The 13,689-nt window shown below is 40.6% G+C and overlaps 1 protein-coding gene across 1 annotated transcript; it reads left to right on the top strand.

Moving 5' to 3' along the window:
- Window positions 1-3,222: 3,222 nt before the first annotated feature.
- On the top strand, window positions 3,223-5,866 carry LOC115971820 (subtilisin-like protease SBT1.3). The gene has a single exon (XM_031091879.1). It carries the CDS (start codon window positions 3,409-3,411, stop codon window positions 5,746-5,748), a length of 2,340 nt encoding a protein of 779 aa, XP_030947739.1. The 5' UTR covers window positions 3,223-3,408; the 3' UTR covers window positions 5,749-5,866.
- Window positions 5,867-13,689: the final 7,823 nt, after the last annotated feature.

Here is a 13,689-nt window from a genome sequence, read left to right as displayed (position 1 = left end):
TATTGAGTGAGTTTGTAACCTTAAGCTACAACCAATTTTGTAGCTAAACTTTGTCCTTTGTTAAAATGCAGATTTAAGTATTAACAAAGTATTTCCATGCATGAAGATGAAGATAAAAAATAGATCCTTCGCATTCTTCTCCACAAATAATTATTTCATGCATCAAATATATGTTAGATACTCTTATAGTATATGCTTAAGTCAACAAAAATTATAAAACATACTTCTGATAGTAATAAATAAGAGATTTTATTAGAGTTAAGCTCTGTTAAAGCATCCTCATCAGCTCTCTTAAATGTATCAAATGTCAAATATTTGGCACATTTGACACACCAAACACAAAAACGAACCCTTATCAGGTGTGCTAAATGTCTCAAAATTTTGAGACATGCTACAGTACGCTCTCAAATATGAGAGCGTACGGACAGAAATGCTATTTCAGTTTAATCATTTTTTATTCTCTTTTCTCTCTCCTCTCTCATCACTTTCTTCTTTTCTCTTCTTTCTTATTCTACCTCAGAGTCTCAGACATCAAACCTCTCCAACCCACTTCAATCACTCTTTTTTCTTCTCACTCTTGTTGGTTTTCTCTCTTCCTCTCAGCCTTGCCGCGCCGCCTCCTTGACCTGATGCTGATCTCTGTTGCTATGGTTTTTTTTTTTTTTTTTGATACCCAGTTCAGTAGTGGGTGGGTTGAGATAGTGATGGGCGAATCAGTGGTAGTGGGTTGTGATGGGCAGATTCAATGGTGGGTGGGTCGGTTGGTGATGGGCGAATCGGTGGTGATGGGTTCTAATATGCGAATTCGGTGGTGGGAGGGCTGGCCTATGGATGGGTTCCAAAGGATGGGTCGGCAATGGGTGGGTGGGTCAGTGGTGGGTGGGTTGGCGATGGTAGTGGGTGGGTCGACAGTGGATGGGTGGGTTGGCGGTGGCAATGGGTGGGTGTGTGGGATGCGGTGGGTCGGTGGTGGGTTGTGTTTTTTGTTTTTTTTTGTTTTGGTGGTTGTGATTCGAGTGGTTGTGGGTTGATTTTCATGGGTTGTGATGGGCTGATGTTGGTGGGTGGCAGCGATTATAGGTTGATTTTGGTGGTTTTGTTTTTTTGTTTTTTCTGGTGGTTGTGGCCGCAACAATTTTTCTGGTAGTGTTTTATTTTTATTTTTTATAAGGTGGTGTTGGTGGACGTGGGTTTGTGCCGGTGGTGGCTGTCGGTGTTGTTGCGGCAATGGTTGTTGGTGGTAGTGTTGGTTGTGTCGTTGTTTGTTGTTGTTGTTGTTGTTGATGATGATGACGATGAGGAGGATGATGAGGAGGAGGATGATATATTATTTTAATGTATTGGAAATATTATTTTAATGTATAGAATTGAAGAATAGAACATCTGATAAATGGTATGTTGTAAAATGATGTATTAAAATAATAAAATAGGTTTTTGGTGTGTCAAAATGACATTTTTTATAGAACAGCGGATGAAAATGCTCTTATAAGTTCAGTTTTTAGTTTTTACTTATTATATACAAACTTTTTAAAAGGTTTTTTTTTTTTTTTTTTTTTTTTTTTTTTTCCAGTTTTTATAAGTACAAGTCAATTTTAGTACATTCTTAGAGTTTGTTTCGCTAACTTATATTTTGCCAACTTATTTTACTACTTAGTTTATTTTTGTTATAATTCATGAATCTCACTACACTTTTTGATACTATTCATAAGTCTTACTATACTATTTTAACTAAGATTTATTTTTATATACTGTATTTTTAATAAAAAATTTTCAACTTCAATAAAATAAACTAATCTTAAGCGTATTTTTAGTAAAAGAAATTTAATAAAACAATAAAACAAGTGGTTCCCAACTGACAGAAAACGATGCCATTTATTTCACAGGATCAACTTGAGATGTCTTGCAGTTTCCAAGAGAGAAGTGATAAATCCGACTGCACTGCTAGGTAATTCAAATTTCCAACCAGTCAACAACAACGCATGGTACTGGTAGAGGACCTCAGCCCATCTTTTCATAATTTTATTGAAATGCTAACACATCCTATAATAATGGCTACCCTCCCCATCATTGCCTCCACTAATGTTTCTTGCTATAGATAGCAAAATTTGAATTTTGGTTTCTCTGTTTCCTTCCTTATCCTTCATTTAGTACACTTACCATTTTCGACCACAACTCTATGCATCTTAAAATTGCTGGAAACTGATTTCACTGTATTTATGAGAAATCACTTTCAACAAAATTAATCCAATATAACAATCTAAACTCATCATGATTGGCTTGCTATGAAGAATTGAAGATAGACTAAAATAAAAAGTATTTTCCCTGAACATGAAGATAGACTAAAAAAAAAAAAACCTTCAACTTCAAAAGGAAATAGTTCATAATAATAATTCGGCAAAGATTACCAAAAAATACTTGGCATTCCTTCAACAAAAAAAAAAATGGTCAATACCTTTCCATGGATGTGGCCATGTGGGGACAAGATGTTCAGATCTTAGCACGAAATAACCCCACCAGCATTAAAGAATTTCTGCACAAATCACATCTTCTACGGTTCTACCCATGATGTTCAGATTTTCATTGTCAATTGCCACCAACTTAACAAAATTTAGAGAGCCGATAATGACACACCCGTGTGTATAATTAATGTAAAAGTGTCATATCAACTAAAATGGTGGGCGCAAAACATGATTTTAGTTGAATTGTGATTTCAACTAAAACTGTGGACGTAAAATATGATTTCGGTTAAATTGCGATTTCAAATTTATAATTGGAAGATTCGATTAATATGTGTTTTAACAGTACATATTAAGTCATTTATTTTAAAAAAAATTTTATTTAGAGAAATATTTTTTCAAATAGTATTGTCAATACTTTGAAATAATATTTTCAACCCACAATTGCCAAAGTATTCTGTGTACGGTGTGTGGACTTCACAGTGTGCAACAATAAATTTTCCCAAAGTTAATTATGATTCCTATAGTCACCGCTTGCAATGGCACACCCAGCTGGTGATCATCTGCTATGTCATGAACCTCCTACAGTATTAATTACTGCCTCAGCGACCAACGCAGTACTGAACGGCTTGCCTTGTCTACGAGAAAGACATTATTTTACCAGCATTGAAAATCGGAGGGTCCACACGGAGTAGCTAGCATGGCTAAATTAATTTCTTCCACCTGCCACTAGCCAACTCCTCTTCAATCTTCTTCAACTTTTGCATTCATGAAACAACTAACACTCTTTATTGCCTGCACAAGAAGACACTGTAAAGCTCTCTCTCCCCAATCTGGGTTATTTCAACCCCCACATCACCATTTCCATAACCATCTACATCTTTCCTCTTCATCTTCTTGGCTCTCTTTTTAAGTCATTGTTCAAAAAAGATTTCCTCTTTCTTGCCTGAAAATGGCAGAAAACCCAGTAAAAGGGGTGTTTTTGATTCTAATAAGCTATTTGTTTTTGAATTTAGCCCTCTCTGCAGATACCCAAATTGCAAAAAAGACTTACATTGTCCAAATGGACAAGTCAGCAATGCCAAATTCATTTACCAATCACCTAGATTGGTACTCATCCAAAGTAAAATCAGTACTGCTAGAACCTGAAAATGAAGGTGATGAAGATAGAATAATCTACAATTACCAGACTGCTTTTCATGGAGTTGCTGTTCAGTTGAGCCAAGAAGAAGCTGAGAGACTAGAGGAAGAAGATGGTGTAGTGGCTATATTCCCAGAGACAAAGTACCAGCTACACACTACAAGGAGTCCCATGTTCCTTGGTCTGGAATCAGGATATAGTACTAATAATAACGTCTGGGGTCATAAAATCTTAGGCCATGATGTTATAGTGGGAGTACTAGACACTGGGATTTGGCCAGAGAGTGAGAGCTTCAACGACATGGGCATGACACCAGTGCCTTCTCGTTGGAAAGGTAAATGTGAGACAGGCAGAGGGTTCGAGGAACGTCATTGCAATAAGAAGATTGTCGGTGCAAGAGTGTTTTACCAGGGATATGAAGCTGCTACTGGGAAAATCAATGGGCAAACTGAGTTCAAATCAGCTAGAGATCAAGATGGGCATGGAACTCATACTGCAGCCACAGTTGCTGGCTCTCCTGTACGTGGTGCAAACCTTCAAAATTATGCTAATGGGACAGCCAGAGGAATGTCACCAGGTGCTAGAATTGCTGCTTACAAAGTGTGCTGGACTGGTGGGTGTTTCAGCTCAGATATTCTGTCTGCGGTTGATAGAGCTGTGGCTGATGGGGTAAACGTTTTGTCAATATCTTTGGGTGGTGGAGTCTCTTCCTATTATCGTGACAGTTTGTCAATTGCTGCTTTTGGAGCAATGGAGATGGGTGTTTTTGTTTCTTGCTCAGCTGGAAATGGAGGGCCAGACCCTGTCAGCCTCACAAATGTGTCACCTTGGATTACCACAGTTGGTGCTAGCACCATGGATAGAGATTTTCCAGCCATCGTTAAGTTGGGAAATGGCAGAATTATGAATGGGGTTTCACTCTATAAAGAGGAAAGGATGCTGTTAAAAAATAGTAAGCAAGAAAATTACCCAATAGTATATATGGGCAGTAACTCAAGCAGCCCTGAACCCAGCTCTTTGTGTCTAGAGGGAACTTTGGATAGGCATATTGTTGCAGGAAAAATTGTGATATGTGACAGAGGCATTAGTCCTCGTGTGCAAAAGGGTCAGGTGGTGAAAGAAGCTGGAGGGGTTGGCATGATTCTTTCGAACACTGCTAACAATGGAGAAGAGCTGGTTGCAGATTGTCACCTTCTTCCTGCAGTTGCAATAGGAGAAACAGAAGGGAAAGCAATCAAACGATATGTGTCAACGAGTCCAAATGCCACTGCAAGTTTAGCTTTTCTTGGTACTCGATTGGGAATTAGGCCATCTCCTGTGGTGGCTGCATTTTCATCTAGAGGACCCAATTTTCTTACCCTCGAAATTCTGAAGCCTGATTTGGTAGCCCCTGGAGTGAACATTCTTGCTGCTTGGACTGGAAACTTGGGTCCATCAAGTTTACCAACAGATCACCGGAGAGTGAAGTTTAACATACTGTCTGGAACTTCAATGTCATGCCCTCATGTTAGTGGAATTGCTGCTTTGCTGAAGGCTAGGCACCCAGATTGGAGTCCAGCTACAATAAAGTCTGCTCTGATGACAACAGCTTATGTTCATGATAATACACGCAAATCTCTCAAAGATGCCTCAACAGATGCACCTTCAAGCCCTTTTGATCATGGAGCTGGACACATTGACCCAATAAGGGCTCTTGACCCAGGTTTGGTTTATGACATTGAGGCTCAGGATTACTTTGAGTTCTTATGCACACAGAATCTAACTCCATTGCAGCTTAAAGTTTTTTCCAAGCATTCAAACAGGTCTTGTAAACACTCTCTTGCCAGTCCTGGGGACTTGAACTACCCAGCTATCTCAGCTGTGTTCCCAGAGAAAGCATCCACCGCTGTTTTGACCCTTCACAGAACTGTCACCAATGTTGGCCCTCCTGTTTCCAATTACCATGCCATGGTTTCACCATTCAAAGGTGCTTCTGTTCATGTCGAGCCACAAAGCCTCAACTTCACCAGAAAATATCAAAAACTGTCTTACAAGATTACCTTCACTACAATATCTAAGCAACCAGTGCCTGAGTTTGGAGGTTTGGTATGGAAGGATGGAGTACACAGGGTTAGGAGCCCCATTGTTATCACGTGGCTCCCACCAATATGAGAATTTTGACGTGAATCTATGTGATTCTACTGCAACAATAAACAAATGTTTTGTAATGAGCCAAGGGGCTGTGTCGTTTTTATTACAAGAAATGCTTGACTTCCTCTGTTTCTTACAATGATCTTCTCATGTCCATATTAAAATTCAACTAACAACAACAACCTTTATCAAATCTACAATTACTATGAAATTCAAATCACATTGGAAAACATTGATCACACTTTGATAAGATCAAAACCAAAGTTTTTCAATTCCCATTGAGTGGTTCCATTGCACAGGGCTATGTCTCTGTTAACAACTTAAACGCCTAAAAGAATCTCACTTCTAGAGTGCACCAGTAAATTAGACACCATATATACAAGTGAAAAATCCAACAAACTTAACAAAATTTTGCTGATAATTGGTTTGACAGAAACCCATCTGTCTCACAAAGTAATAAACAACATTGTAATTTTCATAGATGTTGGGATAACTGCAAATTTTCCTATATAAACTTTACAAATTAATTTATCAGTTTTTAAAATTTAAAAAAAAGAAGTAATTTATTTATTTTGTTATTTACAGGACACTAATAATATTGATTATCATTTCGATTTGTAAGTCTTTTATAGTAATACTAATAACAACTTTAGTTAGCATTTTGCTTGAGAAAAAAACAAGGACAGTCATTCATTATTTCAACTTCTGTGTATCTTTTCCTCCCCCTCTCTATTTCAGCATGTCCCAAACCAAATTAAAAGCCAATGCAAAGTATTAAATACTCCTTAGTTTATTTATTTATTTATTATTCTTTTTTTAATATTCCTTAGTTTTTCACATAATCAGCTAGGATTCAAGTATATGGTCCATATGACATGATTTGAGAATATATACGTTTTCCATTAGATGTTTCTAAGCAAGTTTGGTTCCAGTCTAAATTTTCTCTTCCCAAGAGCACAAATCACAACATTTTTTTTTTTTTTTTTTTTTGTGTGGATAAAATACAACATTTATTTTAATCTAGTGAATTATTGGATATAATTTGAGGAGTAATGAGTAACCCTTCGGGCTGCAGAATACAAACACAAAGTTTTTAAATTCAGAAAAATTTATAGAGTTTTTTCACAACCTATAAATGTCAAATTATTATTGCTTTTTACTTGTATTTATCACTGACACAATTTTATTTGGTGAAAAAATTTGTAAAAATAAAAATGTTATCGATCCAGACTTTATCTCGAAAGCCCAACAGGGGACATGCATGTGTGGATCGTGCAAAATTGCCAGAATTTTTGGAAGATATTGGCCTGATGCTTGTGAAAAGGCAATGTGACAGCCATGGGCTCAATTAAAGGAGTACAACGAGCCCAAATTAACACAAACTGTTTTTTTTTTTTTTTTTTTTTTTTTTTTTTTTTGCTGAAAATAATATAGATAAAAGGTAAAAAGTAAATAAAATAAATATGTGATTCACATGAGACTTGCAAATAATAGGAAAAATAAGCAATAAGTTGGCTTGTAAGTGTATCCCAAACAGGCACAATACACTAATACATAAAGAAAACTTAAACAAGACATACATGAAAAATCAGCCAAAAAAAAAAAAAAAAAAAAAAAAGACATGAAAAAATGGGTGAGGCTTAGGTCTGTGTCACCATTTCAACATGTCTAATGCAACTGGACATTGGACCAAATCTCATCCAGGAAAAATATAACAAGGAAATAGAAGAATTTCAGAGTAAGAAACGGGGATGTTTGGTAGAAGTGTTTGAGTAATGTTGTTTGAGTGTTTTTGATTTACGTGTGGATGAAAAAGTGTGTAATATTATTTAAAATGCTCAAAAGTATGTTTGAACTAACTTACCAAAAGTGTGTTGGGACATGGAAATAAGATTTTAGGATCAATTGTTGTAGGTCTATGACATGATTGATGATTCACTTCCGGCGTAGCTCGTCTATTATTGGTCGTTCCATTAATGGGATCTTATGCCTTGTTATCCTTTTGGTTTAGTAGGCCTCGACCCAATTAGGCTGGCCTGGCCTAGCTTGGGCCTCCAAAGTTCACCGCTCCCCATAATTTTTTTTTTTTGGAGTAAATAGTATTACTTATTAGAACATATACAAAAATAATAATAATGTTTTAAACCAAGTTTATAATATATTACATAATCAGAGTACAATTACAAAAGGAATTTCATTTACAAGAACATACTACTAGTCAATATATGAGTTTAGTCGCAACCTGAGTTCGATTTTACCTTATTTATTTGTTTTTTGTGTGTGAGTTAAAATGTGGGATATTATAAAAAAATAATTGCCATAAAATATAGTAGCTTGGGAGTTCTAGGGAGGGTGGGGAAACGGGTTCTAGTAGTGTAGGATTTCTAACCATTTAAATAATTAAATAAAAGATATAGCCATAGGAGGATAATACAAATTAAATTATTGTTGAGGACCATTTGTGGAAGCCCAGCAGACAGAAAAGCCCAATAATGAGGGCCACAAAGAATTGACAAGATAAATAGCAAAAAACCCATTAGGCTCAAGCGGCAGGAATAATGGATCACAGGCCCAACAAATAAATAAATGGGTATTGAAGAGGCAAGCGGGCTCAAGGAAGCCAAGAAAGAAAGAAGTAGCATCCCATGGGCAGAGTATGAGGTAGAAAAGTGAGAAAGGGCCGGCGCAGGCCCGAGGCAATAGTAAACTAAGAGAGTAAGGAGTTTATGGCAGACCCATGAACTCCAAAAATAAGAATAAGATTATTAGGCCGGGGAAACCCAATGAAGTTAGTAAGAAGCCCATGGGAGTGTGGAATTAGCAAACGGGCCGAGGAAGCCCGAAGAAAGCAATCGGACCACGGACGTCCAAAGGAAAAGCCCAAAGGGACATAGGAGCCCATGAGTAAAAGCAAAACAGTGCCCACAATAGGCCACTGAGAAAATTGAAGCCTAGAGAAAATTGAAGGAAATACACGACAAGACTTATGGGTCCTACGGGAAAGTCAGTCTTTACCGCAGACTCCAGAGAGCAGGCTTTTATTGGCCAAGCATGGGTAAGGACGCAGATCAAGTCCAAACCCAGTGTGGGACCTGCCAGCTTGTGGCAGACAGGGAGGAGAGTTATGCTGTGTTCACCAGCGAGGATTAGAGAAGCCCTTTCATGAAGTACCTAGCAGAAGGCGTCCTGCCACAAAGGCACAGTGAAAGGTACAAGTTTAAGAGGTTGGCAACACGTTACTTCTTGCATAACACGGTCCTTTTAAAAAAAGGATATGACGGAGACCCTTTGAGGTGTTTGGGTCCTGAAGAGGCTAAAGAAATTATAAAAGAGGTACATTCTGGGGAATGTGATGAACATCAGGGGAAGAAAAAGCTTTACAGGTGCCTGCTGCAGATGGGCTACTACTAGCCAACCATGAAGAAAGATGCGACAAAATTTGTAAAGAAATGTCACAGTTGTCAGGTACAAGCCAACTTAATTCATACCCATCCACAAGACTTACACAACATGGTCACCCCATGGCCCTTCCACACTTGGGGGCTAGATTTGGTAGGGCCAGTCAATCCGCCATCACGTGGGTAAATATGGATATTGGTAGCTACAGAATATTTTACCAAGTGGGCGGAGGCAGTACCACTCCGCAAGGCTACAGGAGTAGTGGCAAACTTCATCAAAGAAAATATAATTGTGAAGTTTGGGGTGCCCCACAAAATCATCAGCGACAATGGCACACCTTTTGTCAACAGTGATGTGAGGAGAATGTTAGAGTTCTACCAAGTCAAGCACCACAGGTCATCACCTTATTACCCTCAAGGGAACGGGCAGGCAGAGGCAACGAACAAAGTTCTCATAAAGATCATCAGCAAGATGAGCCAAGAATATGCGGGAGGATCGGCAATGCACCTGCCAGTTGCTCTCTGGGCATACAGAAAATCACCAAAGTCAGCCACAGGCTTTTCACCCTTTTCCTTAGTCTATGGAATTGAAGTAGTGAGTCCGGCAGAAATAGTGATACCATCCCTAAGGGTTATGCAGATGCGAGAAAAAGAAAAAGAGGGAGAAGTCTTCGCGGTAGAAAGGTTTGAAGACCTGGAAGAACTTGATGAAAAGAGGGAAGAAGCCCAGGAACGCAGCCGGAGATACAGGCAGAAATGACTGAAGCCTACGGCAGGATGACCAAGGAAAAAGTGTTTACGGAAGGACAATTAGTGTTAAAAGTGACAGACTACGTCAGGCGAGGTCTGGCAGGACCATTCAAGTTTGCACCTAAATGGGAGGGGCCCCTTGTGATAAGAGAAGCGCATCAAAGTGGGTATTATCGCCTAACTCAAATGGACAGCAAGGACTTGATGGACCCCATCAATGGAAAATGGCTGAAGCGTTATTTTGCTTAGAGAAGAAAGTTGTGTGGTTGACCCCCTTTCCTTAGTTGTTTGTCTATGTTTCCTTTACTAAACTTTTTCTTTTATTCCTTAAAGTGATTATGTCACAAAAGAAATTGTAACGTGCTTTCATGAGTATGAAATGAAAAAGTACGAAGTATCAGCATCATATCATAGCAATAGTAAAGAAAAAGTAGCAAAGTGTAGCATTATTACAAACCCAAACTGTGGCAAACACAAGCCAAGTAACTACGGCAGGAAACACAAAAGTGTTCTGTATAACATGACAAAAACAGAGAAACATAGAAAAGGAAAGGAAACGGTGCTCTCATCAATGAAGTCCAGTAATGAGACTCTGATCTCCAAAGCGACTGGGTCCACCAACGCCGGAAAGAAGACGCTTACGACGACCCTCCAAATCAGCCACCTCCTTCTTCAAAAGCTCAATGCGAGCGTCTATGGCCTCCACAGCTGGCTGGACTCTCCTCATGAAAAGAGCCCGGGCAATCTCACGTAGATGCTCAAGAATAAACTCCACAACGAATCCTACACTGATGAGCTCCTGTATCGCAGCCTTCCACTGCAGGATCTTCCCGGTAGAAACAGAGTCGATGAAGTTATGCTCGATGTCATTCAGCACACATCCCAGCATCTACAAGAAATGCTCCCTAGCAGAGCGACCAAGGCGGAACTCTCGCATAAAATTCCCATGACGACTGTAGAGCATCACCAAGTGTGAGACGCAGTCCTCAGGGACTTGAAAGCCATGTACGTAGGGAGGACCGGAAGCCCAGAAATCTGCCGGACCAAGGTCGTTAACCTCCGGCTCGTCAAAACGGACAAAGAAAGATGCAGCATCATCCGGGACGGCAGCAGAACTACTACCCGCCTCAAATTGAGAAGGGATAGTAGGAAGTGGACCTACAACAAAAAAGGAGGGGAACGCAAGGCAAAATGAAAAAAAAAAAAAAAATGGCACGGGAAGAAAAGACTTGCGAAAGAAAAAAGGGATGAAATAGGAAGAGAAAGAAAGAGTGCCAAAATTACCAGGAATGGGGGCTACGGGTGTAGCAGAAACGGGTACTGCAGGCACAGAAGAAACATGGGTAGTAGGTACGGCTGAAACAGGTACTGAAGGTGTGGCAGGAATAGGCGCTATAAGTGTGGCAGGAGCAGTCATTCCCACGCCTGCTGCAATTTCTGGCCCGTCAGAAGTTTCTGCAAGTGGGGAGATAAGTATGCAAATGAAACGCAAATGCAAAAAGAAGAAAAAAGGGAAAGGAAGATACATACCCATGAAGTCAGGCTCAGGCGAAGCACTACCCCCTTCATCAGAGTCAGAAATTCTCTTTTTCAACACGGGTGCATCATTAGGATCCTTAAAAATGTCATCGGATCCCTCTGAAGATAAGTCCGGATCAGGACCACGGGTAGCGGAGCCGGGTATAGAGGAAGGAGTAACAACAAGCGAAGCACTACCCTTCGCAGCCTGGGAAATAGCTGCAAAAGGATCACTAGTCGAAATCACTAGCGGCAGAACGGGAGAAGTAGTTTTGGCTTGAACAACGGCAGGAGGAATGGTTCCCTCTGAAGGAGTGGGTCTCTCAGCAGGCAAGGGTGTAGTCTCACCAACCCCTTCAACATGAGTACCCTTTCTAGGTACCGGCTCGGCAGAAGGGGTGGGGGTTTTTGCAGGAGTCTTGTGTGCAGCAGGAGGGGCAGGCGTCGCTAATACCGCCTCGGCCCCATCAAAAAAGCCTTCCATAGGCACACCCATGGAGGCGAAAATCTCCTCGGCGGTGGGGCGATATATGGACAGAGGCTCAGGCTCCTCCTAAAAAATAAAGTTTTGTGTTAAAAAAAAAAAAAAAAAAAAAAAAAAAAAAAAAAAAAAAAGAAGCAAAAGACCCGTGGCAGATGCATGCGAAAAAGAAAGAAGAGAGAAGTGGAGAAAAGGGACTCACCTCAGACTTAGGATCATCAAGTAAAATGGGGCGGGTGACTGATAAATCTTCCTTATGCTTAGACTAAAAGGAAAGAGGCAGAATAAATTGGCGAGTTAGCCGCAAGACGATTGAGAAATTTTGTCAAAAAAAAAAAAGGAAAAGGGGAGAAATAACTTACCCTCCGTTCAGTGGCAGAAGCAGGGTGAGGAGTAGTTTTCCTTTTGCTACCACGAGTCTTGCTAGCCAACGGAGCACCTGCAGGAGGCAGTGGTGTGGCAGGCTTGGTTTTGCCAGCAGACTTGGGTTTGGTAGGCGCTTTCTTGCTCAGTACAAAAAGATTGATTACCTTAACTTTTTTCTCCCAACCGTGGGGGTAGTCGCCAGCATGCCAAAACCATCCTTTTTTCTCTGCGTCCCATTCGAAAATGGCTGACCGGCTCTGTTTTCTAGCATACGTCACAACAGATTTAGAGGGAAGCAGCAGGCAAGGGTTAACCGAGGTAACCATGCCTAACCCTTCAAGAGGAATAAGGGAAAAGCCACGACTCCCCGCTAACTCAGCCACAAATGAATCCATCACTGCATGCCAATAGCCGTGCATGGGAAAAGTGCAGACACCCTCCCTTAGCGAACCGGGGACTGTAATAGCGTTGAAACGTTTCTTCCAAAAGTCAAAGGCAGTCTGCCGCAGGAAAGGATGGACTGAAGTAGGAGCTCCCATGAGGGAAGAAATGTCCTCAGGGATGTCTTGATCCAGTCCAAACTACCTCCTCACCCGGTTGGCAGGATAGTGAACAAATCTAATGCCTTCATCGGCTAGATAGGGCAGCCATCTGGCATTGGTAGCGGCAAGATAGGTAATCCCAGTTTCATCAAAGCAGACCAATGGGGTCGTAGTCCCAACGGTGTCAACAAATGAACCCATAACAGAATCCGCACAAGTATAATCATTGCCCAAATTTCTATAGGCTCTCCAAGAGAAGCCCACACTCCCATCAAAAGACTCGACCACAGAATAGCCAATCGGCTTCAAACCAGACCAACGAAAAGCAAGCGGGAAATCAGATTCAAACCTGCCACAAAAATCAGTAATCACTCTTGGACAACTCTGGTACTTCTCTCTAGCGAACCGAGCGGGTCTACATTTCGTCAAGTATTGAGCATAACGCTCAAACAACCACTGCTGAAGTATAGTGCAATGAACGGAAGAAGTGACAATGTGGCAGGACCCAGCCTGGCTCTCATCATTACGGAGGATATCTAGTTGAACATACAAGTGCCCCAGGAACATAGGAGCCAACGGCAGGCTCACCCCCGCAGATATTTTGATTGCCAAATGAAAGTACAAAGGTTTTATGGCATAGTGGGGGTGGGACCCAAAAACAAACTTGCAAAGCCAAAATGCGATAAAAGCCGCATGGCGGGCGGCAGCAGAAAACTTAGAAGAAGAACTCACCCAGTAAGACAACTTAGCGTTGCCGACCATCCTTTTCCTCAGTTCAACCTCAATGGCCTCTTCCTCAGGAGAAAGCTCTAAGGCGGCAGGATCGGTATCGCCGAGAATGGGCAAAATCAATTGGTTAGCCACATCTTCAAGAGTCACGGTGAGTTCGCCACACGAGAAGAAGAAG

This window comes from Quercus lobata, chromosome 12 (genome assembly GCF_001633185.2).
Source record: "Quercus lobata isolate SW786 chromosome 12, ValleyOak3.0 Primary Assembly, whole genome shotgun sequence".
Lineage (NCBI taxonomy): Eukaryota > Viridiplantae > Streptophyta > Magnoliopsida > Fagales > Fagaceae > Quercus > Quercus lobata.
This window is presented reverse-complemented; position numbering and strand designations above follow the sequence as displayed.